This window comes from Gadus chalcogrammus, chromosome 8 (assembly GCF_026213295.1).
Source record: "Gadus chalcogrammus isolate NIFS_2021 chromosome 8, NIFS_Gcha_1.0, whole genome shotgun sequence".
In the NCBI taxonomy this organism is placed as follows: domain Eukaryota; kingdom Metazoa; phylum Chordata; class Actinopteri; order Gadiformes; family Gadidae; genus Gadus; species Gadus chalcogrammus.
In genome coordinates, this window is record NC_079419.1 from 11,042,562 (window position 1) to 11,069,823 (window position 27,262).

Consider the following 27,262-nt stretch of genomic DNA (forward strand, 5'->3'; position numbering starts at 1 on the left):
GCTCATGCTAGCTAATGCTTTAGCCTGGCTCATGCTAGCTAAGTAGCTAATGCTCCTAGAATGCTAAACACCTCCGTCAGCTCCACCTGAGCTCACCTGGCTGGTGTTGGGGCCGGCCAGGGGCCATCTGGGGCCCGCAGTGGGGGCTCATCCCTGGGTACATCTGACCGGGGGGCATGCCGTGGGCCTGCTGGTGCTGGGGGGCCCGCTGCAGGGGGGCCACCATGGGGCCGGGGGCCGACTGGTATCCCGACACCTCCGGGGGCCCAGCAAGCCCGGCACTGGGGGGCCGGCCCTGCTGGGGCGGGGGAGTGGGTGTGCCCAGGCCCCGCATTGGGGACATGGAGGAGGGGGGAGGGTAGGCCCCCTGAGCCGGGGGGCCGAGGTGGGGCGAGGCCTGGCTGGGGGCCTGGGCCAGGCCCTGGGGGTGCATAGGCTGGTGTGGAGGTCCTGGGGGGTAGCGGACCTGGGGCCCGGCAGCAGGGCCTGACCCCTGGGCGTACCGCTGGGCCAGCTGCCCTGGGCCCATGGCCTGGCCTGGGTTAGCGTTAGCCTGGTTGTTGGCCTGGGCCATGGGGGGCCCCTGGGCCATGGAGGGCCCCATAGCTTGGCCCATGGCCCCGTACTGACCCTGGTAGCCGGGGTACTGCCCTCCCGGGAATCCGGCCATGGCTTGGTGGTGCTGGTGGGGGTGGGGGGTCTGTCTGGAGGGGGAGTGGGGGTAGCGGGGCGTGTGGCCCATGTTGGGGTAGCCCTGCTGGGGCTGCTGCTGCTGGGCGGGGGGCTGGGGGAGCCTCATCTGGGCACCGCCCATGCCCCCATGGCCCAGGTAGTGGGCGGGGTCCTGGGGGGCGGGGGGGTAGTGTTGGGCCATGCGGCCCGCGTTGGGGGTTGAGTTGGCGCCCGCCATGCCGCCGTAGTCACTGCGAGGCATCTGATAGGCCGCCATCTGGTTGGGCCCGCCCCCTGGCTGGGCCGGAGGCTGCTGATAGGGCGATCTGCTCTGCTGCTGCTGCTGTTGTTGTTGTTGTTGTTGGCCCCAAACTCCTCCCCCTCCTCCCGCCGCCGCTCCTCCCCCCCCACCACCCCCGGGGTCACCGGGGTAACCGTGATGGGGGTTGGCGGGGCTGCCGTGGTAACGGTTGCCCATGCCGTTCATAGGGGCGTTGACGTTGGGCGGGCCGCCGCCCTGCCCCGCCTGGGGCATCATGTGACCGGCGTATGGGCCGTGGTCGTACAACTGGCCCAGCTTGGGCTGTCCCAGGCCCTGGTGGTACGCCCCCCCACCCCCCTGGTGGTCCATGCCCAGGGAGGCGGGGTTCCCCCCGGGCTGGCCGGGCGGGGGCGCCCCCTGCTGGGGGAAGCAGTCGGCCAGGCCGTCCAGGCCGTCTGAGAACAGCCCCGCATCGTCTCCGAACAGGCTCAGCATCCCGGGGTCCGCCATGGGACCACAGGGTCCGCTGGGAGGTGAAGACTAGCTGCTGCTGCCTGCTACTCCATGCTCCTCCTCTGACTCCTGGAGAGAGAGGAGGAGAGGAGGGTTAGAGGGGGTCATCCTTCAGGACGAGAGGAGAGAGGAGGTCATCCCTCATGAAGAGAGGAGAGAGGAGGAGAGGAGAGAGGAGGTCATCCCTCAGGAAGAGGAGAGAGGAGGGAGAGGAGAGAGGAGGTCATCCCTCAGGGGGAGAGGAGAGAGGAGGGAGAGGAGGTCATCCCTCAGGAGGAGAGGAGGTCATCCCTCAGGAGGAGGAGAGAGGAGGTCATCCCTCGGGGAGTAGAAGCAGCACATGTTGAGCTAGTAAAGCGGTTGTATAGCCCCCAGCGGAGGACACCTCCCCCACCCTGCTCCCATTTTACAACTAAACAAAAGAACTTTTTTCCAACACACACACACACACACACACACACACTTTTCCAACAGAACCCACACACTCTTTCCCCCCCCACACGGTCATTGAGGCTCTGTGTTAGAACAATGGGGCCAGCAGATGCAGCTCTGTTTGAACACCACCAGCTGCCCTGAAGAGAGACGGGCCGAGCCTCAGACAGGCACCCAGCCACAGACAGGCACCCAGCCACAGACAGGCCATAAGACACAGACAGATGTGTGATGAGCGACACACACACACGGACCCATCAGCCTACTGCCCTCAATGGGACAACACCCGTATCAGTGGTCAACACCACTTGCTTGACAGATTCTCTCGTGTGCATCCACCGTGGTAGCGGTAGCACGAAGGTAGCACGTTGGAAGCGATGACGTGGGTAGCACGTCGGTATTACTAGCACGTGGGTAGTACATCGATAGCGGTAGCACGTCGATACAGTAGCTAGCCATTTTGACAAATTTTGGTCCAACAGTTCCAACAATCCCCCACTTCAAGGCCTGATCAGTACCAGAGCTCTTTAAACCTTCCATTGTCTTGACGCCTCTTATATTTTCCCAGAATGCATCACATTGTTGCAGCTCTGCCCCACACAGAGCTGCATTAGCATGACAGTGTGCTGCAAGCATTATAAATGAGGTTGTGTGGCTCCGAGTACAGAGAGCCCCCTGCTGGGGCTGCAGCCCCCCCCCCCCCCCCCCCTCTAAAGCCAGAACCAAAGAGCACGCCCCCAGGTAGGGGTCGGAGGTCACCCTGCTCAAGGAGGCCTACAGGTTAACGGGCACGGAGGATTGAACCCAGAACCTCTCAGCTGGGCGTCAACCCCCTGACCACTAGACCACTGGCTACGTCAGCCACCTAGGCTACGTCAGCCAAACAGGCTACGTCAGGCTAGCAGCAGAAGACAGTGCAGCGTCGCTCAGCAACAGGAAGCAGATGTTGTATCACAGACAACTTCCTCCTGAGACCGAGATGAACAACACGGATGTTCTGTCTGGCAGGGGGGGGGGGGGGGGTCGTGATCCGAGTCGTCCAACGTGATTTCATTTCCTGTGAGACGGGCTTCCTGTTTTACAGCACCCACACCACATCTAAACAAGAGTCCGGCTCCTACGGTAGTTCAGCACGGGGCAACCTCCATCCAGAAGGGTCAGAGGTCGTCTGGTTCTAGGAGGCCTACCGTTATCGAACCCAGAACCCGTTCGGGGACACGGGGGGGGGACCACACACACACACACACACACACACACACACACGGTCCAGCTCAGGGACCGTCTCCAACACTCAAGTCAGCCAATCAGCAGCGCCCAGCGAGGGGTGCGGAGGCTGTGGAAGTCTTCATTCATGACCTTGCTGCTGTGAACGAGGGCAGAGTGCAGCCCACTGGATCCTACTGGCTGAAGCTCCTATCGGCTGCAAAGGAGGGTTAGGTGACCACGCCCACAGCCCACAATGCCCAGTGGGCCGGTGTGACCCTCCAGACCTGACGGTGTTCTGACTGTGGAGCCCCCCTACCTCCAGTTCCCTTAACAACACAGTGATCCACACTGAGGAGCTGCTTCTGCAGGGCGTTTGTACACAGCTCACCCACCATGCAGTCACCTCCTCATTATCCATCTGACACGACTGGTCGGCCACTCAGGTAGCCGAGCCACTGAGGTAGCCTCTAGGGTACCACTGAGGTTGCCTCTATGGTCAGGGTACCACTGACGTAGCCTCTATGGTCAGGGTACCACTGACGTAGCCTCTAGGGTAGGGATCGACCGTTTATGGATTTTTTAGGGCCGATGCCAAACAGAATCTTTTTTTCAGCCGATGCTTATTTTCTTGAGCCGATATATGGAGCCGGTAATGCTTTTGCTCCCTAAATTGACATCATGAAAATGACCCAATGACGATAACAAAAAAATAAACATGACATTTTTTCTGAACTGTCAGAAAAACAATTGGCAAAAGAATTAATAAAAACCGACCGATGCATGTAAAAATTGCAAAAAATCACTGGTAGCCTCTAGGGTTACTGAGGGTTGAGTGCGATCGCTCCAGAAAAAGCATTTCCTGTTCAAAGGTAAGCACCCCCACCCTCCAACTACAACACCTGTAGGAGGCTGGCTCTCTACCACCCGTAGACAGAGCCCAGCCCTGCAAGAGCCCGCGACTAAAGCCTATAATTTATACCTTTGGTCCAATCAGCTCACGGCCTGCGTGTGGCCACTGTGTGTCTGTTGGTGTGTCTTCATGAGCGCGTGTGCCTTCATGAGTGTGTGTGCCATCATGAGTGTGTGTGCCATCATGAATGTGTGTGCCTTCATGAGTGTGCGTGTCTTCATGAGTGTGCGTGTCTTCATGAGTGTGCGTGTCTTCATGAGTGTGTGTTTCAGTGCAACGGGGGAGGGATGCAGGGCCCTGTGTTTGGGGGATTGTGCCGGAAGGAAGGAAGAGAGGGAGGGAGGTTGAGGGTGGGGCCGATAAACAGAGAGGGGGGTAGACAGAGGGGAGGAAAAAGTTTGAAGCAGCGAAGCGAGAGAGAATTAGGTTATCATACGCACGGCTGCCCAGTTAATGGGGGGTGTGTGTGTGTCCTGGCCACAGCCAGCTCTCGGTCTGCAGTCTGAGTCCTTTAGCTGAGGAAGGCTCCTGACTGAAAGACCCGGAAGTCTCTCAGCAGCAGCCATGATGGAGCTGGCCTGACTCTAATGCTGAGGAGAGGAGCCTCAGTGCCTCCTTCAGCTAGGGTACGCTGGAGTGTCCTTCACCAGAGGAAAGGAGTCTCAGTGCCTCCTTCATCTAGGGTACACTGGAGCATCCTTCACCAGAGGAAAGGAGGTGCTGCCGTCCCACAAGCCCTTGCTGCAGGAGCATTTGAACAGATGCAACGTTCGGCCGTTTACCAAAACAAACCATCACCATGACGACTATTTTCCCACAACCTTAGTTTCGGATATATTTCCATAAATGTGAGCAACCATCATCAATAGGACAACTATTCATTTCACTTGTGACCAGTACCCTATATTCCTTTTCACCAACTGCTCCTCGTTTAACAGCCTGCATGAAACACACGGTGAGAACGCACAAGAGGCTCCTTTAGTCGGCCATCTTCTGACCGCTGGAGCTCCCCCACGCAGACCCCGTCCATAACATCCTCCGTCGCTGAGTGACGTAGCATAGTGACGTAGCCTCAGTCTGATGGTGATGTAGCCTAGTGTAGGTTCAGTCTCATCGTGACGTAGCCTAGTGTAGGTGCATTCTCCCAGTGACGTAGCCTAATGTAGGTTCAGCCTCAGTGTTGTAGCCTAGTGTAGTTGCAGTCTCATTCTTAGCCACATGACATTTTTCATCCATGTCAAGGAAAGGATTTTTGGAAAGGACACTTTGTCTATTCGATTGCATTTATATCCATTTAGCATTTTATATCCGGTGAGCTAAACATCAGCATGGAGTGGTACTAGTGATTCTGTTCAGCATTCAGAAAACCCTCTGTACCATGCCTTTAAGAGAGTTCCCCTTTAAGGCTGAGTACACATTACAACCCCACCTCTTTAATCAATCATTGGTATTGACAAGCTTCTTAGCCAATAGGATGGATGGCTTCAGACAGCCTCCCGAGGGATTGGCCTGCATGCCCTCCCGGCACCGCCTGCTTTCCTATTAACAACCAATTAGATTTCCCCAGGCCGGCCCCCTAACCGTTCTCCTGGGGACACACACACACACACACACACACACACACACACACACACACACACACACACACACACACACACACACACACACACACACACACACACACACACACACACACACACACACACACACACACACACACACACACACACACACACACACACACACACACACGATAGGGCGGGGTCTGATGACACAATACTAATTACACGTTTCAGATGCTACCAACTGGTGACCTTTGAACCAGGGCCTCGGCGGAAGGAGCGTGACTCAAGTGAGCTCCGCTGCTCCTCCTCCAAGAATCACAGCCTTGAACCACCACGGACACACGCACACAGAACCACACACACGCACAGAGAGAACCACACAGACAAGCTCAGAACCAAACAGAACACAGTGTGAGGTCAAGGATTGATTGACCCCAACTTTCCCACCATCTCTTGGTCACATCACAGGTCAGATACATCTCACACACCTCTGAACAGAGCCAGCACAACAGTGGAGGGAATGAATCAGTCTCTCGCCAGCCCTCCCCCTCTCTGAGGCACTGAGTCCATAAGGTCCTCGCCATGGGGGAGGCTGGTGACAGGATGGAGGGGGAGGAGACGTGGAGAGAGAGGGGGAGGAGAGGGACACAGACAGGCTGTGATGACACTCAGTTATAATGTCACCATGGAGAGAGATGCTACCGCTAACCTTTCAGAGAACGAGAGACTGGGGGGGGGGGGGGGGGGGGTTGGGGGAGAGAGGGAGACAGGGACCAGGACAGAGGGAGACAGAAAGACAGACAAGGAGAGACATGGCGACAGAGAGACAAGCAGGGAGGGAGAGACAGACGGGTAAGGGAGCCGGTGAGATGGGGGAGGCCAGTGCCGTCTGAGGAAGAGCCATGTGGGCTGAAGCTGGCAGAATGATAGATGGAGAGGAAGACACAGTGCAGCCTCCTCCTCCCCCCCCTGGTCACACACCATGTGCCCTGACAGAGGACAAAATGGCTGCCCTCACAACACCAAACAACAGGCTGCTGGTGGAACTGTTGATTCTCTCCTCACAGCAACACCATGGCAACCAACCATGACAGCAGGGCTAATTGACCAATAAGGAGCCAGCACAGACAGGTGCACAATGCTAGGTGTGTTCGTCTCTAGAAACCTTTCATCTTTGCTTTAGGCCTATATTTACAAATTTGCCATGTTGTTCTGGGGAGGAAGACTCCGACCAGAGGACACTGGGGTCCACTGGGGTCCGCTGGGGCCCAGAGGGGCATCCTGCTTCAGAGACCAGTAGGAACCCAGCGTCGGTGAAGGAATCTACTGAGACCTGGGGATCAGTGATAGGTGGAACCTCTGCAGAACCCGGTTCACCTGACCAATCAGGAGGAGCCTACACACAAACATACGTTGGCGAGACCAGCTGTGAACTTCAACACACAGCAGAGAAGAGCTTCAATACAGGGGGACAGGGAGGGAGACATCATGGAGAGAGAGACAGAGAGAGAGAGACAGACAGACAGACAGACAGACAGAGAGAGAGTAAACAATGAGACATTCTTTCTGGCAGCAGAACAATCACATCAGTGTAGTCATGAAGGGTCAGAGTTCACACTGGACGCAATACCAGAGACACAACACACACTATGGCACGAACACATACACACACATACACACAGTATGGCACACACACACACACACACACACACACACACCTTGTTGTCAGCGAAGTGTTAACAGAACAAGACTGACGGACCAACCGTTCAAACATCCGAAACACTGGATAACCGGGAAAGTTCTCAATGGAGTAGTACACGTGTAGTACAGACATATCTGCACCAGGATACTGTACCCTCTCCTTGAGAACTGAACCATACATCCTTCTGGAGATAAGACCCCATCTGGTTCAGAATCGACAGCACTTCCGAGGGTTTTAAACATCCTACTTCCTTCAAAACTAACTATTATAACCAAACCGTTTCACATGCCTTCGGAATGGAAAATGAAAAAGCTGTAAACACGCTCGACGAGCCCTCAGCCCGGGCAGGCTTTGGAGAAAAGTACCGTAACCACAAGAAAGGACCACAATAGTGGCTCACATCTGGTGCGTGTGTGTGCGTGTGGCCCCTTATCTTCCCCACCGTTGCCCGCACCATACGACGAGCTGCCATCTTGGCTCAAACACACAGGGCTCACCACGGCGCCCAGGACCGCTAAACCCGCAGCACATCACCTCCAGAGCGGGTCTAACCGCTCAGGTGTCGGCCCTACCCGGATCAAAACAAGTGAAGATTTAGCCTCATTATGAATCAGTTTAATGGCTCAGATTCGACACAGTGGTAGGTTCAAAGTTGCGATGGGTGACCATTGGGCAAGTTGGCCGACTACGGGACGAGGAGCGGAGACAGCGGGCAGACAGAGCCACATGTCCGGGGGGAGAGATCAACAGTGCCGGGGGGAGAGCCCCGCCGAGTGACCAGCCGCAGCGGCAGGTGCTCGGGTCCGTAACTCACCGACACCCAGCCAAGTAACAAGTGACGCCGCCGCACCGAACACAACATACTGCCCCGAATAAAGTCCGAGAGAACTTATAAAACGCGGAAATAGTGAAGAAGTTGAGAATAAAGAAGTTTACTTTACTTTGCGGACTGATAAGTGAGCCCGGGGCGGTCGGTGGGTTTTCTGTCCCGCAGGCGAAGAGTTCTAACGGCCGCTCGGAGCTAGAGGTCGGCGGGCGGTGGACGTGTTTGTGGCCGCCGGGTTCAGACAATAAGAAAGATTAGCAGCTAACAGGCTAACGTGTCCTAGCTGGGCTTAGCTCCAGAGCTAGCATGGCTAATTAGCCTGTCGGCGCAGTGCGCGCGTCGCTCCGGACGGCAAGGAGAAGCGCTTCACTTCGCAGGAGTTTACCCGCTAAGAACGGAACGGACCGGGACCGGACCGGACCCGGAGTAGTGGACCCGAATTTCAAAGGTCTAAACCACGAGGACCAGGTGGTCAATAACAAACCCGCGACTCCACACGGAGTGACCGCCTGGCCTCAGTCCTAACCCCCCGGTCCAAGAGCACCAGACCCCGGTGGACTAAACCCTCCCGGTCTTACTTAGTTCTGCCCGAGGAGGGGACCCCTGTCCAGCCTCTGAGGGGGATACGGGGGGTTCGCCTCCCGGGAGCCGGGTGCTCTCGGCGGGTCTCTGGGGTGAGGGGGGATCCGGGGGACCTGACTCACCTCACGGTCGGAGCACCTCGTGTCTCTCAAGCTTCTACACAATTAGCTAACCCGCGCTAACGGGCTAGCCCTCACCCCCCCACCACCCCACCCACGACCAAAACTCCACCAAGTTTCTCCACCTTCAGCCCTTCTGCTCCACAAGTGGTACCGAAAAGAGGCTTTAAGTGGAGAATCCCCGCGGGCTGGAAGGAGGAGATCCCCGCTCTCCAACTAGTGAGGACCCGCTGTAGGACGCGGAGCTAAACCTGCTATTGTTAGCCTGTCGCCATGGTGGCCCCCCGGACCTCCAGCCCCTCGGACCCCCGTCCGACGGGACCGCCACTTCGTCCTCCTTTGAGGGAAACTAGAGAAAAGTGCCCCAGAAAGAGACCCGGGCCGCGGGAGCCGTCGTGTCGGAGGACTCGCTTCCCCGGCTCCCAAAAAGTCCCAGAAACTTGATGTGAAGCGATCCTCTGAACCGGGTCCGGTGGGCAGGGGTCTCGGTCCCGACCCCAGGTCCATCGGAGGTCGGGACCGAGACCCCCGCTGGCGGAAACCACCAGCAGCTCGGATCAGACGCGGAATCAGGGAATACAACCGGGCTCTTACCCGACAAGCTCGGTCACTTCTTTGATCGAATCCCTCTTTTGCTAGAGCTCCGTGGGTCCAGAGATAAAGTTCACGTCCCGGTCTCGAGTCTCTCGGCGCGTGGTTCAGGACGGGGGACCGCGAGCTCTGCTCTCCTTTGTGTTAATTTCTCTCTAATCGACTTTAATCGGATCGATCGGCTGCTCGCTCCCGAGTCCTCCAGACGCTCACCTTCCTCGGCCAGGGCGCGCTCCCGAGGACCTCTCGTGGATAAACACGCGGCGCGCGCGACCCCGCTGCTCTCCGTGACGCGCGTACACTTTGAGTTTTAATGTTTATAAAAAACTAAAACGATGGATTAATTAAAAGAAACGAAGCGTCGAAAATAAGAGCGGAGTTTAACGACCTCGTGCAGTCAGTGATCTGAAACATGAATTAATAAATTAATCCTCTCAACGTTCACTCATTCATCAGCTCTGATAGTATCTGCGTCTTTGCTGTTGGTTCAGCCGTCTATTCCTATTTGTTGATGTGTGTTTTCGGTTTGTGTGTGTGTGTGTGTGTGTGTGTGTGTGTGTGTGTGTGTGTGTGTGTGTGTGTGTGTTTGTTTGCGTGCGCGCGCGTGTGTGTGTGTGTTTAATTATCATATTGTTATAGAAGCCGAACAGGGGATGCCTCAGATTAACACGGTTTAATTTGCACATTCGTATAAATCATTCATTCAAGCCTCTCATACTCGCGTGCGCGCGCAGCGAGGTGTTGATAAAAGAGTTAAAGTCAAACTCATCATCACCCAAAATGGCCGCTCCGTCCGCCTCCCGTCAAGCACACGTTATTAACTAAGTAAAGCGACACGTTCCACACTCATCACATCTGAGATTGATGCTTCATTATTTATTTATTATTTGTATTGGTGTTTATTTGATCCACAGCGCGTGTGACTTGTAGATTCCAGTTCAGTTTGGGCCCCTCTGGAGCGCGCACCAATAAGTGTAGAAACACCGTGCGAAGGACCTCAAGGTTCTGCACATGCGCACTGTGTGGCAAGAGAAATTCGTAAATAATCCGGATTCCGGAATATCACGGAAAAGTATGACAGACTTCTTCATTAGGAAAAGACGAGATTGGTGATGGACGGCTCCCTTCCCCCTCCGCGCGGAGGCACCGTGCACAGGACGGCGTGCACGCCAGGAACCCGGATGTCCCCACGCGGCCGCTCATTTGCTTATCATAACAACGTGGCCCGCGGGACAGCATTTAAAGACATAGAGCACACTTACTCCCATCTTCATCTCCCATATTCTCTCTCTCTCTCTCTCTCTCTCTCTCTCTCTCTCTCTCTCTCTCTCTCTCTCTCTCTCTCTCTCTCTCTCAGCCTCTCTCTCTCAGCCTCCCTCTCTCTCAGCCTCTCTCTCTCTCTCTCTCAGCCTCTCTCTCTCCCCCCTCTCTCAATCCCTCTCTCTCTCTCTCACACTCAGCCTCTCTCTCCACTCCTCTCACTATCTCTCACTCCCCTCTCTCTCTCTCTCTCCCCCTTCTCTATCGTCCTCTCTCTCTCTCTCCCACCTCTCTCTCTCTCCCCCCTCTTTCCCTCTCTAACAGTCAATGTGATCCACCAGTATCATGGTCCCGGATCTCATGGTCCTCCTGGTCCTGGTCTTCATGGTCCTCATGGTCTTCCTGGTCTTCATGGTCCTCATGGTCTTCATGGTCCTCATGTTCCTCATGGTCTTCATGGTCCTCATGGTCTTCATGGTCTTCATGGTCCTCATGGTCTTCATGGTCCTCATGGTCTTGGTCTTCATGGTCCTCATGGTCCTGGTCCTCATGGTCCTGCACCTCATGGTCCTGGTCCTCCTGGTCGTCATGGTCCTGATGATCCTCATGATCCTGGTCCTCATGGTCCTCATGGTCTTCCTGGTCCTCATGGTCCTGGTCCTCATGGTCCTGGTCCTCATGGTCCTGCTCCTCCTGGTTCTCATGGTTCTGATGATCCTCATGATCCTCATGATCCTGGTCCTCATGGTCTTCATGATCCTCATGGTCCTCATGGTCCTGGTCCTCATGGTCTTCATGGTCCTCATAGTCCTCATGGTCCTGGTCCTCATGGTCCTCATGGTCATGGACCTCATGTTCCTCCTGGTCCTGGTCCTCATGGTCCTGGTCCTCATGGTCCTGGTCCTCATGGTCCTGGTCCTCCTGGTCCTGGTCCTCATGTTCCTGGTCCTCATGGTCTTCATGGTCCTCATGGTCCTCATGGTCTTCATGGTCCTGGTCCTCATGGTCCTCATGGTCCTCATGGTCCTGGTCTTCATGGTCCTCATGGTCCTGGTCTTCATGGTCCTCATGGTCCTTCCATCTCAGAGTTCCCGTTGATTTATTATTATTGTTGTTATTATTATATTATAATTATAATGATATGAATATTAATTATTATGACTATTATTCCCCCAAGTTTATTACTTAATACTTCAGGTCATTCCATCAAAAATGACATTTTTAACAGTGGTTCCCTTGCATTACAGAAGTGATGTTACACATGTTTTAAAAGCATGTCCACATCTTATAAAGAATGTCCACATGTTATAAAAGATCTCCACATTATAAAGCATGTCCACATGTAAGAAATTATCTACACGTGATAAATATTAAAAAGCATTTATCTATAATATACATCGATAGATGTGTAGATATATAGATCCATAGACCTTCATAGATCTATAGATCCATGGATCTATGGATCTATATGTCTATAGAGCTATAGACAGATTCATAGATCTATCAAGCTCAACCTATCGTCTTCTTAGACTTACAGGTTTTATCTTTAGGGTTGAATGCACTTATTGAAGCTTTGATTGAAGCATCAGTTAAATAAATGTGTTGAAAGTTATTTAGTAATGTACTGTTATAATATAGTATACTATAAAGGCACATCACTGATGATATGTCCAGAGGCATCAGTATATATATGTACACACTATAATGTAATATCGTGTTCCAATGTATGTAAATAAAGAGTATGTAAGTTAATGAATCGTTTTTAATGAACGTTTTATATATATATATATATATATATATATATATATATATATATAAAAAAATTAAATACAATCTCTAAATCAGCAGGTACGTGTAATGAGTGGACTGCTCCCATCGCCGTCCCTTAGTCTGGTAAATATACCAGTTGATCAGAAGCTGACCGGCAGTGGGGCATGCTAGGCTATCTGTTAGCTCTCATTGCTACCACATACCGGTTCAAGGTCAAAGAGAACTAAACCTGCCTCTAACAATCTCAAATTAATAACAAGTCTCACACAGGAAATACGTGAGGTGAACATCAGTGAACTACAACGGCAGACTTCATAAACTACAACGGGCATGGCGGGGGTTGGTCTGCTGATTTCTGGGCGAAGATTAAAACAAACGCAGATGTGAGCGTCTGTTGAATGTACTTTACTTTACTTTTTTTTGCCTGAAGTGTTCCATAAAAACACACAGGGCGTTATTTAAACCAGGAGGACATAGCCTATCATTAAATGTTATGATTTATAACGTACACACCATGAACAGCATACCTGCGCCGTTTCTTCATTTTGATTACAGGTCTGCCCACACACGCACACGCACAAACACACACACGCCAAATTGGCAGCGGAATAACTTTTTATGGTTTAGATCCTAGAGGAACACACCTTTGGGATGAGATAAAAGGAGTAGAGCTAATATATTATGTCTTTATAATGATATTCATTCCATCAGGGCTGGCTGAACCGGACGCCCTGATTGGTCAACGTTAGGGCGGTCCAGAACTCAGAAGGAAAACGTTCTTCTACGTCCACCATTAAATTCCGGTTAATTAATTTCATCTTCAAATCTATCATTTTTATTTTTATTATTTTTTTGGACCAAACACAGGTAAACACGATAATTTGGCATTAAAAATAGATAGTGAGCATAGAAAGTTATATTACGACAGTCCAAGAGCAAGACAGAGGAGGAAGAGAAAGAGTAAGGCGAATGAAACGAAACAGAGGTACTAAAGTAGTAAATAAATGTCAACAATAAAATTATATTCATTACATAAGCAAAAAGAAACAATGCAGCAGCGGTTTGTATGGTGCTACTAAAGTCACGGCCAATTACTGGACGCTGATGCGGCGCGAGGCCTCGTGGCGACCCTCAGAACAAAGGGCCCGTGGGGGGCCGGGGGGCTCCTGTCCGCAGGCAGGACGGCGTGTCGCCACAGGGGGCGCTGCGCTACCGGCAGTACTGCGAGTCAACACAGTGCGCCCCCTGCCGGCGTCGCAGCATTCCCTCTCCACAGGGGGCGCTGAGCCGCGGGCAGTACCGCGTGTTGACTTGCCACACGGTACTTCCACACACGTTCACCAATGTGATTTAAGTATTGTATAAACGAGTCTTGGAGCCTGTGTCGGGTGTTTGACCTCAAATGAACGGTTAACACTAAAGCCGCGTTTGAGTGACGGCAGGAACGCACCCCACTTCCTCGTTACCGTTGCTACGGAATGCCACGAAGCCCCGCCCCAAGGCACAGCGTAAGCGATAGATCCAAATATACACAGAACAGCCAGTTAAATACACAGCTTTTAAGAACGTTTCTTAATTCTTTTTTCTATAACCTTCATCTTCATCTTAATCAGAGAACCCCAACATTACGGAACACTTCCGGTTTCCATGTCGGCCATTTTTAGTTTTTCACTAAACAGTTTGGTCTTCATTTCCTCCCCAGGGCAATAACTAATAAGGACATCAGAAATACCACATCCGGCCTGTAGTGTTTGTTAAATACACCTCATCCCCATGACAACCACAGAGAGCTTTTGTTAGTGAAAACAAGGCGATGGTGTCGGTTTGAGCAGACAAACGACTCCTCGTCCCACACAGCGAACAATGGAACCTACAGCACTGGAAAAGCAGTCCAGGCCTGTTGCCACACACACACACAATGCATGTACACACGCACATACACAAATGCATGTACACTCACAGACACGTACACACGCGTGAGTGTTTCATAAAGAGGACAGGAAGCCAAGTGTGGACGAGATTAAACAACAGGAAGTTGGTCTGGACAAAGTCAGCTCCCCGCCCCCCCGCCCTCCCCGGGCCGGACCAGGAGCACCATTAGCTTAGCCTCACTCGTTAACAGGGTACCCACAGCTCTGGATGCTAGCCAAGCATAGCTGAGCGTGGCATCCTTTGCACTGTAAACAGAGAGCTGGGTGCTAGCCTAGAGTATCCTAGCCTAGCCTCCTGTGCACTGTAAACAGAGAGCTGGGTGCTAGCCTAGAGTATCCTAGCCTAGCCTCCTGTGCACTGTAAACAGAGAGCTGGGTGCTAGCCTAGAGTATCCTAGCCTAGCCTCCTGTGCACTGTAAACAGAGAGCTGGGTGCTAGCCTAGAGTATCCTAGCCTAGCCTCCTGTGCACTGTAAACAGAGAGCTTGGTGCTAGCCTAGAGTATCCTAGCCTAGCCTCCTGTGCAGTGTAAACAGAGAGCTGGGCTCCTGGTTTAAGCGTAAAGAAAAGCGACACATGGAGCGACGAGTAAAATTCATTTAATTTCAACAAAAACAACCAGAAATATCCTGAAGCCCTCCTCCCTCCCTGCTGCTCCTCCCCCCCTGCTCCTCCTCCCTCCCTCCCTCCCTCCCTCCCGCTGCTCCTTTTGTCTTCGAGGAGGAGGTGAAGCTGACTTTGCCACAGGAGCCAAAAGCGGAGCAGAGAGGAGAGACAGTGAGGAGGGGAGGGAGCTCAAACGTAAGGGTTGACAGAGTGGTAGAGGGTGCCAGGTGATCTGGGAGCAACAGAGAGAGTGAGAGAGGGGGAGGGGTTAACTAATGAGTACGGCAGGTTGGACAGGAGGAAGAGGGAGGGAGGGAGGGAGGGAGGGAGGAGGTGGAGGGTCCTCAGCAGCAGCCCCCCCCCGGCTGCTGTCCCCCCTGGCTTCCTGCCAACGTGGAGCTGGTGGTGGGGTGCTGGGGTCCGATCTTTATACCGTTAGCCTGCGGAGAGAGAGACACCAGCGTTAGTCTTAGAGAGACACTAGCGTTAGCCTGAGAGACACTCGCGTTAGTCTTAGAGAGACACTAGCATTAGCCTGAGAGACAGAAACAGACAGACACTAGCGTTAGCCTGTGGAGACAGAGACAGACAGACACTAGCGTTAGCCTGAGAGACAGAGACAGACAGACACTAGCGTAAGCCTGAGAGACAGAGACAAACAGACACTAGCGTTAGCCTGAGAGAGACGCTAGTGTTAGCATGAGGGAGATACTGGCGCTAGCCTAAGAGAGACCCTAGCGCTAGCCCAGGATATAAATGAATCTACATTTCCGTGGGCAGTGATGTGAATGTGCAGCATATTCCTGCCATAATCCCGCTGGTTAAAAGACTGATGTAAACTGGTGGCATCGGGGGCTGAGGGGACTACGATGGCAGGCGGGGTTATAGACCTGCAGGCGGTTGCACCAGCAGAACATAAGGTTGTTCGTAAGTTGGAGTGTAAAGTCTGCCTTACCTAACGTTTGCCGTAGTTTCAAACTAACAGCGTTCTCAATTTCAGTTGCACCACCATAACTTTAGACATAACTTTATTAGTAAGGTGTAAACCATCCCTTACTAGACTGTTGTCGCATTTAATGATGTTTGCATAGTTTCAAGCCAATCAAGTGCACCACACAACGTAAACAGGAAGTGTATGCATTTGTCTTGCACCGGCAGCCCATGTGAGTGGGGAAAATCGTCCAGCATTATAAGTGGAAGAAATGGCTCATTTAGACTTTTAAACTTCAATACTAGCCCGTGTCACTGCTTGGCCATAGTTTACATGAATGTCCAACGTTAAACATGTAACTAAAACAACTTGAAGTCTTACAATAAAGAGTGGCTCACCGTTATGCATGTGTTGCGTTGTGGCTGTTTTTGTAGGCTATGTAATACATATTGTTTACAATTTTCTATGGAGCCTGAATTGTGTTGTCTAGCAAATTTATTTGAGTGAATTAATGGAATTTCTACAATAAACCAAGAGGTCTTTGCAAGCGTTAAACGTTTTGTGTATACAACTTAAGCCAACGTTGGACGTTTGTGGTGTGGTGCAACAGTGTAACAATTAGTAGCTTCTAAACTCCGCTGTAAGGCCAATTTACGGTGGAACTAAGCTAAAATGGAATTTACACTCAGCTGGTGCAACCAGCTGCTGTTTCCCTGGTGAATTAACTAAGATAGGCTATCACCTTTTCACAGAAAATAGGCATAAAAGCTAAACTGTTGCGAAACAACTGCACACCTTGATGTTATCAAAATTAACCGATATTCACGTCATGCAGTGAACATAAGCCTAATGGTAGTTTACCTCTACGGAAGAGATATATATATATATATATACATAAAAACCAACAATCAACTTGATGTAAAGGGGTCAGAAGGCGAGGTGAGTCCGTCTCCACGACAACGAGGGTCGTATTAACTAGACGGAGAGGTGTCCGCACCACCACGCCCTCCGTCCCTTTAGGGGGTCTGGGGCGCACCACCACGCCCTCCGTCCCTTTAGGGGGTCCGGGGCGGACCACCAGGCCTGGAACAGCAGAGCAGGACCACCTAACCGCTCACATGGTACATGATGCTAAGCTAGTAGCATGTACTACAGGACTCTGCTGTCCTACACCAGTACCACACTGGACATCTGACTGGATCGGTGACACAGGAGGAACATGAGCGAGAGGATAGCACACAGACTGAGACCGACAGAGGAGAGTAAACCAGGAGAGTAGGAGAGAGTCTCACCTCATTGTTGATGTCAAACACTCCCTCCTGGATCTTCTCATAGATCTCCTTGGCTGTGTTGATGAAGGCCTGAGAGAGAGACAGCATTACCCCTCTACATTAGAGGCAGTATGATGGAGGTGTGTGTGTTACCTCCTCTACATTAGAGGCAGTATGATGGAGGTGTGTGTGTTACCTCCTCTACATTAGAGGCAGTATGATGGAGGTGTGTGTGTTACCTCCTCTACATTAGAGGCTGTCTTGGCGGAGGTCTCCATGAAGATAAGGCCGTGTTCTCTGGCAAAGGCCTCACCCTCCTCCTTCTTCACTTCTCTCCTGGACTCCAGGTCACTACACACACACACACACACACACACACACACACACACACACACACACACACACACACACACACACACACACACACACACACACACACACACACACACACACACCACACACACACACACACACACACACACACACCTTAGAGCAAGGCATTTCTGACCCAGATGCTGCCCAGGTGTGAGGCTGCAGTGACCTCTGACCTCTTGTTGCCGATGAGCATGATGACCATGTTTGAGTTGGAGTGCTGGCGGGCGTCCTCCAGCCAGGTGGTCAGGTGGTTGAAAGTGTCCCGCCTGGAGCACACAACATAGAACATGCCATATAGAATGTACAATATAGAATATACATAACGACCACACACACATTTTATATATAACACACAACATACATATGTAAGCACCACTCACACACAGACTTCATTGAGTGGACCCTAAATCTCAGAGTCCTGGTTCAGATGAAGGTTAAACAGCAGAGCTGTTGTCTCACAGCCCTCTAGGGGTCAACCAGAGGTACTACACCAATGTGGCCCTAAGCACCCAGTGTCTACAGCACAACATCTGGATTGGTGTCAAAACAATGAATCCACAGGTCCACATCCTGCAGTGTGATTGGCTGCTCACCGTGTGATGTCATAGACCAGCAGCGCGCCTGCAGCTCCTCTGTAGTAAGACCGGGTGATGGAGCGGAACGACTCCTGGCCAGCCTGCAGACACAAGGGCACCGTTAGCATTGCTAGCACAATAAGCACAGTAATGGTGTGATCCAGATGCCTCGGAAACCAGCCTTCCGAGTTGCACTTCTGACGTCATTTCCGGTCTCGGAGCACTTATAAATATAAACTATAAACTTATAAATAAAGTAGCAATGTATTCAAGTGTGTAAGAGCATTTAAAAATCGCCATTAAAATGACCAACGTGGAACAAATACAAAGAAAACAAATCTCTTTACGGGCGCAGCCATTTTTATTGAGAGCGTCATCACTGATCTCAGTATGCCTCCGTGAAATACCGCAAGAAAAGCTGAGGTTTCCCCACTTGCAGAAGGCTGGTGTCCGAGGCATCTGGACCACACCATAAGCACCGCTACCAACGTTAGCACTGCTAGCACCATTGGAAACGTTTGCACCGTTAGCACAGTTAGCACTGTTGCACTGTTGGCATGATTAGAAGTATCACTTCCATTATAGTTAGAGGCTGATAGGAGAAGACTAGTATAGTGTATAATAGTTAGAGGCTAAAGGAAGACTAGTATAGTATATAAAAAATAAGAGGCTATAGGAAGACTAATATAGTATATTATAGTTAGAGGCTAGAGGAAGACTAATATAGTAGATAATAGTTAGTGGCTATAGGTAGACTAGTATATTATAATTAGAGGCTTTAGGAAAACTAGTATAATAGATAATAGTAACAGGCTACAGGAAGACAAGTATAGTATATAATAGTAAGAGGCTACAGGAAGACTAGTAAAGTATTTCATAGTTCGAAGCTATAGGAAGACTAGTATAGTATATTTAGAGGCTATAGGAAGACTGGTATATTAAAGTTAGAGGCTATAGGAAGACTAGTATAGTATATAATAACTAGCAGCTAGCTACAGGATCCTAGGGTTCTCGGTTTCCCTCTCCAGTGGAGCATGGAGTGCTGCCTCCATCTGGTGGCCAGCACTGCACTGCACCCAAAACCATGAAGGGTGAATTCTACCAGGTTGGGATTCAACCAGAGACCTCTCCAAACTACATGTGGTTCTGGATCAGTACAGACAACATGGTTTAAGTATTTTGACTGCAGACTGTGTGAATTTGTGGTCTACATTTACATTCAGGGCGTTTAGCACACGCTTTTATCCAAAGCCATTTACAATAAGAACATGTGTCAGAAGAAAGAGAAACAACAATATATCGCTGACGGTACAGTAGGGACAGTCATAGAATCAAGTGCCAAGCACCAACAATCACTAGGTTACCGGGGAGTGTGTGTGTGTGTGCGTGTGTCTTTGTGTGCATGTCTGTATTACCGTATCCCAGATTTGCAGTTTAATCTGTTTTCCGTCTATTGTGATCATCCTGGCACCAAACTCCACACCTAGTACACATAGGTTAGAACACACACACAGATATAGTCATACTTACACACCTAGACACAATATGTACACACACAAAAAGTGTGTGTGTTTACGCGCGTGTGCGTGCGGGGGTGTTACCTATGGTGAGGTCATGAACTGGCTGGAACCTCTTGTCTGTGAACTGTAGTAGTAGACACGACTTCCCCACACCTGAAAACACAAACATACACACATTATAAACACACACACACACACTTCCCACAGATGTGTGAGGCTGCTGGAGGCTTTATTAAGACGCGTGTTGCGTTGCTAGGCTGTGTGTTGCGTTGCTAGGCAGTGTATCCCGTTGCTAGGCTGTGTGTTGCGTTGTAATAAGTCTAGCTCTACACTCTGTCTCCGTTATAAACCTCACTCCACCTTCTCTCTCTCTGCGTTATAAACCTCGCTCTACCGTATCTCTGAGTGTTATAACCTCACTTTACCGTCTCTCTGTGTGTTATAACCTCACTCTACGGTCTCTCTCTGTGTGTTATAAGTTATAACCTCACTCTACCGTCTCTCTGTGTGTTATAACCTCACTCTACGGTCTCTCTCTGTGTGTTATAACCTCACTCTACCGTCTCTCTCTGTGTGTTATAACCTCACTCTACCGTCTCTCTGTGTTATAACCTCACTCTACCGTCTCTCTCTGTGCGTTATAACCTCACTCTACCGTCTCTGTGTGTTATAACCTCACTCTACCGTCTGTGTGTTATAACCTCACTCTACCGTCTCTCTGTGTGTTATAACCTCACTCTACGGTCTCTCTGTGTGTTGTAACCTCACTCTACGGTCTCTGTGTGTTATAACCTCACTCTACCGTCTCTGTGTGTTATAACCTCACTCTACCGTCTCTCTGTGTTATAACCTCACTCTACCGTCTCTCTCTGTGTGTTATAACCTCACTCTACGGTAAGGCTTTGACTCCGAACTACGTAATTCAAATATAATTCAAATATCAAAAAATAAATCAAAATTCGAACGAATATTAGGCAGCCCTTAATATTCGAACCTGTTATGGACAGGCCAAGAGGGAGAGACGTCGGAGAACCTGACGCAGTCTATTCATAATTAGTATTGATTAGACAGCGATTTATTAGAAACCTAACAAACCGTTGGAACACGCAAGACCGGTAACCATAGCAAGGCCGGTAAACAAGCCTCGCAAAACCCAATCCAGGGCTGAATCCGAATACTCATACTTATAGTATGCATTTTGTAGTACGCCACAAATATAGCGCGTCCGAATGCTCAGTACGCATTGTGTAGTACGGAAAACGCTAAAGAATGCGTACTACCGCCACAGTATACAACGGTAGGTCACTACGCTATCCCACAATGCAACCGAAGTCTGGTAACGAACGAAGAAGAGATGGCTGACCCGACACTACCAACAGCGGCTTAGAAAGACGTCGTAGAAAGCGGCGAAAAAAAGAGACATTAAAAAAGTAGAGTAAGTAATTAAGTAAAAAGAGACATTTTTAATTTAATGGCAACGATGACAAGATGGAAAACAGGTAGTTATTAAGGTAATTTTGCCGGCATCTGAGGGGAGATACGTCATCTCTAAACATCCGGTGGAGTTTCAGAGGCGTTCTACGCATAGCTGTAGACCGTACTACACTGTCAAGTGTAGTACGTCAAGTAGTAGACACTGAACAGAAAGAGTATGTACCAAGTATTCGGATTCAGCCCAGGTCTTACTGAAGGCATTTAATGGTCAAAATATTATTAATAAATATTTGAATATTAATATTAATAAGCAAACAAACTTCGAATATGATTTTTGGGCAAAAGTCAAAGCCCTACTCTACGGTCTCTCTCTGTGTGTTATAACCTCACTCTACCGTCTCTCTCCGTGTGATATAACCTCACTCTACGGTCTCTCTCTGTGTGTTATAACCTCACTCTACTGTCTCTCTCTGTGTGTTATAACCTCACTCTACGGACTCTCTCTGTGTTTGTGTTATAACCTCACTCTACCGTCTCTCTGTGTGTTATAACCTCACTCTACTGTCTCTGTCTGTGTGTTATAACCTCACTCTACCGTCTCTGTGTGTTATAACCTCACTCTACTATCTCTCTCTGTGTGTTATAACCTCACTCTACGGTCTCTCTGTGTGTTATAACCTCACTCTACGGTCTCTCTCTGTGTGTTATAACCTCACTCTACCGTCTCTCTGTGTGTTATAACCTCACTCTACCGTCTCTCTGTGTGTAATAACCTCACTCTACTGTCTCTCTCTCTGTGTGTTATAACCTCTCTCAAACGTCTCTCTCTCTGCATAATAACCTCTCTCTCTGTGTTATAACCTCTCTACCGTCTCTCTCTCTCTCTGTTATAAGCCTCGCTCTAATAACAGGTATCCCATGTATCAGAGGCTCCAGCTCTGCTCCCTGTGCCCTGTGCTCGTAGGAGCAGGGGACTCTGGCCTCCCTGGGGAGCACACGCTATTGGCCGCTGGTATTACCTGTTCACCCAATGGCCAATTAGAGGGGCAGCATGTGAGCGTTGGTTTGAGCGCAGCGGCCGCGGCCCCAGGACTCAACAGCCCTCTGGTGAGACTACGTCATGCTAACGTTAGTTTAGCATGTATTTTAACCAGAGGTAACACAGCATTAGCTTGGCACAAAGTTAGCTTAACAGCTGGATTTACAAGTTGTACGAGAAGAAATCCTAGAGAAGAGAGATCTGGTTCATTCCTATCTAATGAATACTTTGACTTATTGATACAGCATGGAGTCATTTACAACCTCAGTGTCTTTTCTACCTTGAAAATGTGTGTGTGTGTGTCCAACTCTCTCCATCTGAACCAGAAAGGGACCAGAGAGCCTAAACCATGCATGTGCTGAGCCTAAACTATGTGTTCAGTAGTTTTTAATCTCGGCACATCAGGAACATGTCATCATCCTGTGTTGCGAAACGGACATCAATACACCAAGTTCTGTAGGGTAAAGGATTCCTAAGCACTCTCAGGCCGGGGGAGGAGTCTTTCTCGAAGGACTTGACACTAAAGTCCTTTAGTGACGCTGTGGGGAGTTTCTAGGAAGAGGTGTGACGACATCACAGCAGGCCCAGAAACATAAACAACAGCGCTAGCTTAATGCCTTAGCAATGCTATTCTCACAACAATGCTAGTCATCACATCTATCGTCATAACAATACTACATTAATAAAGATACTATGCTGTCTTCATCACAAAACAATGTACAATTATACCTCCATAACAACATCACAGGATTACTATAGTCATCTCCCACTCCTCAACACCATATTACATTTGGAACAATAATACTATTGTCATTACAATATATTTTTACAGCAATACTATTAGTAAATATACACACAATATATATTTATATATATATATATGCATACATCACATCAATATTGCTAACACTCATAACAACACTATCTTGATAGTCCCACTAGCTTTATAGCAATACCATTTTCATGGTCACAGGCAAACTGAAGTCTGAACCAGACTCAGAGGTATTTGTCCATACTGGGTGCTCCACAATATATGAGGAGCACTATGACAGCAGCAGGCCGTCTCTGGTAGTACGGCTGCTTCTTGAGGGTTTTAACCGTCTCCTAAAGCCACCAGCACTCTGTCCTGGAGCCTCACGGCCAGCGAGGCCTTCTAAAGCACCTCACAGAACGCAGAGAGAGGGTCTTCCTCCGCTCAGCCTCTGACCGGAGGAAAAGTGTGGGAGTACAGCGTGGAGGAGGAGGAGGAATCAGACATCTGACCACATTACCACTAAAAAGACAAGGACGCAGTGAGGGACAGGAGGACAGGAGGCAGTGAGGGACAGGAAGACAGGAGGCAGTGAGGGGCCGTGGGGCCCTGAGGGGTCCAACGCAGCAGGAAGAGGTGACCACAGCCGTGCTGACAGATGATCCAGCCTCACACACGCACACACCATGTTAACACATCACCTACAAATACACCTACAAATACACACACCATGTTAACGCACCCCCCCCCCCCAAACACACACACACACACCATGTTAACACATCACCTACACACACACCCTGCCCCTGTTAGCACTCCGCTAGCACCCCCACCCTGGCGCTAGCCGATAAAAGGCCCCGCTCAGATTTCTCCACGTCGATTCGCAGCGCGGATCGATAGAGTTGATCGGTATCGATAAGGGGAAGGTGAGCTGCTGTTGGTGGCCGTAGGGGGGGGGGGGGGGTTCTGTCCGTCGGGATGCGCTACTGGGAGCGAAAAGAACCAGCTGTCAGCAGCACCTCTGGCCGCTCCGCCTGTACCACGTCATTGGACCGTCCAACACTGCGGAAATGAGACACGGCTAGCCCGTTAGCACTGGACTAGCCGACCTATTAGCATAGGGCTAATCTGACAGCATCGGGCTAGCCTGTCTGTTAGCATCGGGCTGAACTGTCACCATCGGGCTAGTCTGCCTGTTAGCTTCGGGCTGAACTGTTAGCCTCACGCTAGCCTGCCTGGTAGCATCACGATAGCCTGTCCGTTAGCCCCTGGCTCACTAGCCACGTCTTACCCGTGTCTCCGATGATGATGTATTTGAAGAGATACGCGTACGCCATGGCCCCGGGAGAAGTGTCTTGCTGCTTGCCGTGTCAGAGCGCCCTGGACCGTTTGGAGATACCGGGGAATACCGGGGGATACCTGTCGTGTCTCGGTGGAGCGGCGGCGGCGGCTAGCTGTTTTCTCTCAGGTCGGAGGAACAATAAACAGACCCGTCCTCGGCGCTACGTCACAGTGACGTCAGCATGCCCCGCCCCCCGCCACGCAGGCTACCGGCCTCACACCCTCAACCTCTGCTCTGCTCTACCTCAGGGCGTTGCTTCACACCTCAACCTTTGCTCTGCTCTCCAGGGGGGCTCTGCTATGTTTTATATGTCTAGGTTAGGACCGTTGGTTATCCTCTGTGAGTGGGTGCCTTTACACTCTCTGCAGAACATTGAGATCCATGTGAAGATCCAGAGGAACACTTTATTCATTAAGTTAATATCACGTTCTGTTGGCCTCTCAACAAGAACTGAGCTAAGAACAGAAACTGGATGTGATGTGTGCTGGATGTTAATAATGTTGATGTTTAAATAATGATACAGCGTCTGAGAAAACCTGTTATTGCATAAAGGCGCCACTAGATGGCAGCCAATCACAACGCTTCTATTCCCCAGCAATACAACATGACTATAATATAGTTGACTATAGTTGACTATAGAGAACTATAATAAAGTTGACTATAGAGAACTATAGTATAGTTGACTATAGAGAACTATAATAAAGTTGACTCATAGAACTATAATATTGTTTACTATAGAGAACTATAATAAAGTTTACTTTATAGAACTATAATATAGTTTACTATAGAGAATTTTAATATATTTAACGATAAAGAATAATAATATAGTTGACAGTAGGCTCAATAAGTGGCACACTGTAAGACCTGCTACTCTATTGTGTCTTGAATGACCATAAAGGTTTGTTCACACAAAAGAAGACCGCTGAGTGCTGAGTCTTTAGAAAGGGTTTGACCGTACTGAGCTACTGGTCTGTCAGAGGGTTTGACAGTACTGAGGTGGGGTCTGTCAGAGGGTTTGACAGTACTGAGGAGAGGTCTGTCAGAGGGTTTGACAGTACTGAGGTGAGGTCTGTCAGAGGGTTTGACAGTACTGAGGTGAGGTCTGTCAGAGGGTTTGACAGTACTGAGGAGAGGTCTGTCAGAGGGTTTGACAGTACTGAGGTGAGGTCTGTCAGAGGGTTTGACAGTACTGAGGTGTGGTCTGTCAGAGGGTTTGACAGTACTGAGGTGAGGTCTGTCAGAGGGTTTGACAGTACTGAGGAGAGGTCTGTCACAGGGTTTGACAGTATTGAGGTGCTGGTCTGTCAGAGGGTTTGACAGTACTTAGGTGCTAGTCTGTCAGAGAGGGTTAGAAAGTACTGAGCTGCTGGGCAATAGAGGGTTTGACAGTACTGAAGTGCTGGTCTGAAGAGGGTTTGACAGCAAGGTGTGAGTCTGTAGAGGGTTTGACAGTACTGAGGTGCTGGGTCTGTAGAGAGGGGTTGAAGGTACTGAGGTGCTGGGTCTGTAGAGAGGGGTTGAAGGTACTGAGGTGCTGGGTCTGTAGAGAGGGGTTGAAGGTACTGAGGTGCTGGGGTCTGTAGAGAGCGGTTGAAGGTACTGAGGTGCTGGGTCTGTAGAGAGGGGTTGAAGGTACTGAGGTGCTGGGTCTGTAGAGAGCGGTTGAAGGTACTGAGGTGCTGGGTCTGTAGAGAGGGGTTGAAGGTACTGAGGTGCTGGGTCTGTAGAGGATTTGACAGTACTGGGTCTGTCTGAACCAGGTCGTTTCCTGTTTAAGAATGTAGGCTAATTAATAAGTGCCATCTCCAGCAGGCCTGAGGCAGGCTCCGCCCACATGGAGACACAGGAGGAGAGAAGGGTCTCCCACTCTGAACACACAGGCATGGAGTTCAGCTGTTGTTCTTATTGAATGCGCACACACACACACACACACACACACACACACACACACACACACACACACACACACACACACACACACACACACAGAGAAAGATAGACAGACAGGGAGTCAAACCGACACAGAGGTCTATAGCAGAAGAGTTGGTCTATATCAAAAGAGTTGGTCTATAGCAGAAGAGTTGGTCTATATCAGAAGGGCTGGTCTATATCAGTAGAGTTGGTCTATATCAGTAGAGTTGGTCTATATTAGTAGAGTTGGTCTATATCAGTAGAGTTGGTCTATATCAGTAGAGTTGGTCTATAGCAGAAGAGTTGGTCTATATTAGTAGAGTTGGTCTATATCAGTAGAGTTGGTCTATAGCAGAAGAGTTGGTCTATATCAGAAGAGTTGGTCTATAGCAGAAGAGTTGGTCTGTATAGCGGAAGAGTTGGTCTACATATCAGAAGGGTTTGTGTATATATAAGAAGAGTTGGTCTATATAAGAAGAGTTGGTCTATAGCAGAAGAGTTGGTCTATATAGCAGGTATAGTATAGAATAGTATAGTATAGTATAGTATAATATGGAATAGTAAGTTTAGTATATTATAGTATAGTGTAATTTAGTATAGTTAAGTAAAGTATAATATTGTGTGTGTATATCAGCAGATGAAGCAGCAGGGTGTGGGTAAACCGGCTGAGAGATCAACAGAGAAGCATGCCCGCAGGGGGGAGGGGGGGCAGAGAGACTGTGTTGTACAAACACAGAGACAGAGAGAGGGACACACACACACACACACACACACACACACACACACACACACACACACACACACACACACACACACACACACACACACACACACACACACACACACACGCACAAACACACACACACGAACGCACACACGCACAGGGGCATAGAGGGAGTCAAAGAGAGAGAGAGAGAGAGAGAGAGAGAGAGAGAGAGAGAGAGAGAGAGAGAGAGAGAGAGAGAGAGAGAGAGAGAGAGAGGCAGGGAGGCAGAGAGTGAGAGAGAGGGAGAGGGAGAGGAGAGCAGAAAGTAAGAAGGACGGAGAGGGAGCAGAGAGGTAGAGAGAGAGTGACAGAGAAATAAAGAGAGAGAGAGAAACATATCGAGGGCAGCGTACTGTGAGCCAGCAGCGGTGCAGAGGACAAGGGATGGCCGACATGACCA

The 27,262-nt window shown here is 50.1% G+C and overlaps 3 protein-coding genes across 3 annotated transcripts in view; 1 reads left to right on the forward strand and 2 right to left on the reverse strand.

Annotated features, from left to right (window-relative positions):
- The window catches only part of LOC130388151 (chromodomain-helicase-DNA-binding protein 7-like), a 49,983-nt gene extending 40,285 nt beyond the window's left edge, over nucleotides 1-9,698 (reverse strand). The window contains 2 exon segments of the mRNA XM_056597514.1: nucleotides 97-1,516; nucleotides 9,384-9,698. Of these exon segments, the coding sequence (XP_056453489.1) occupies nucleotides 97-1,444 (1,348 nt within the window). The 5' untranslated portion in view covers nucleotides 1,445-1,516; nucleotides 9,384-9,698.
- Nucleotides 9,699-12,512: 2,814 nt separating this feature from the next.
- On the reverse strand, nucleotides 12,513-24,352 carry rab2a (RAB2A, member RAS oncogene family). The gene is made up of 8 exons (XM_056596776.1): nucleotides 24,135-24,352; nucleotides 19,701-19,772; nucleotides 19,515-19,582; nucleotides 18,118-18,200; nucleotides 17,698-17,790; nucleotides 17,389-17,500; nucleotides 17,171-17,239; nucleotides 12,513-15,387 (listed from the first exon to the last, which is right to left on the reverse strand). Exons 1-8 carry the CDS (start codon nucleotides 24,178-24,180, stop codon nucleotides 15,292-15,294), a joined length of 639 nt encoding a protein of 212 aa, XP_056452751.1. The 5' UTR covers nucleotides 24,181-24,352; the 3' UTR covers nucleotides 12,513-15,291.
- A 2,764-nt stretch (nucleotides 24,353-27,116) lies between these two features.
- ca8 (carbonic anhydrase VIII) overlaps nucleotides 27,117-27,262 on the forward strand; it is a 4,527-nt gene continuing 4,381 nt past the window's right edge. Inside the window, exon 1 of the mRNA XM_056597545.1 lies at nucleotides 27,117-27,262. This exon is cut by the window's right edge and continues 57 nt beyond it. Coding sequence (XP_056453520.1) covers nucleotides 27,247-27,262 — 16 coding nt within the window. The 5' untranslated portion in view covers nucleotides 27,117-27,246.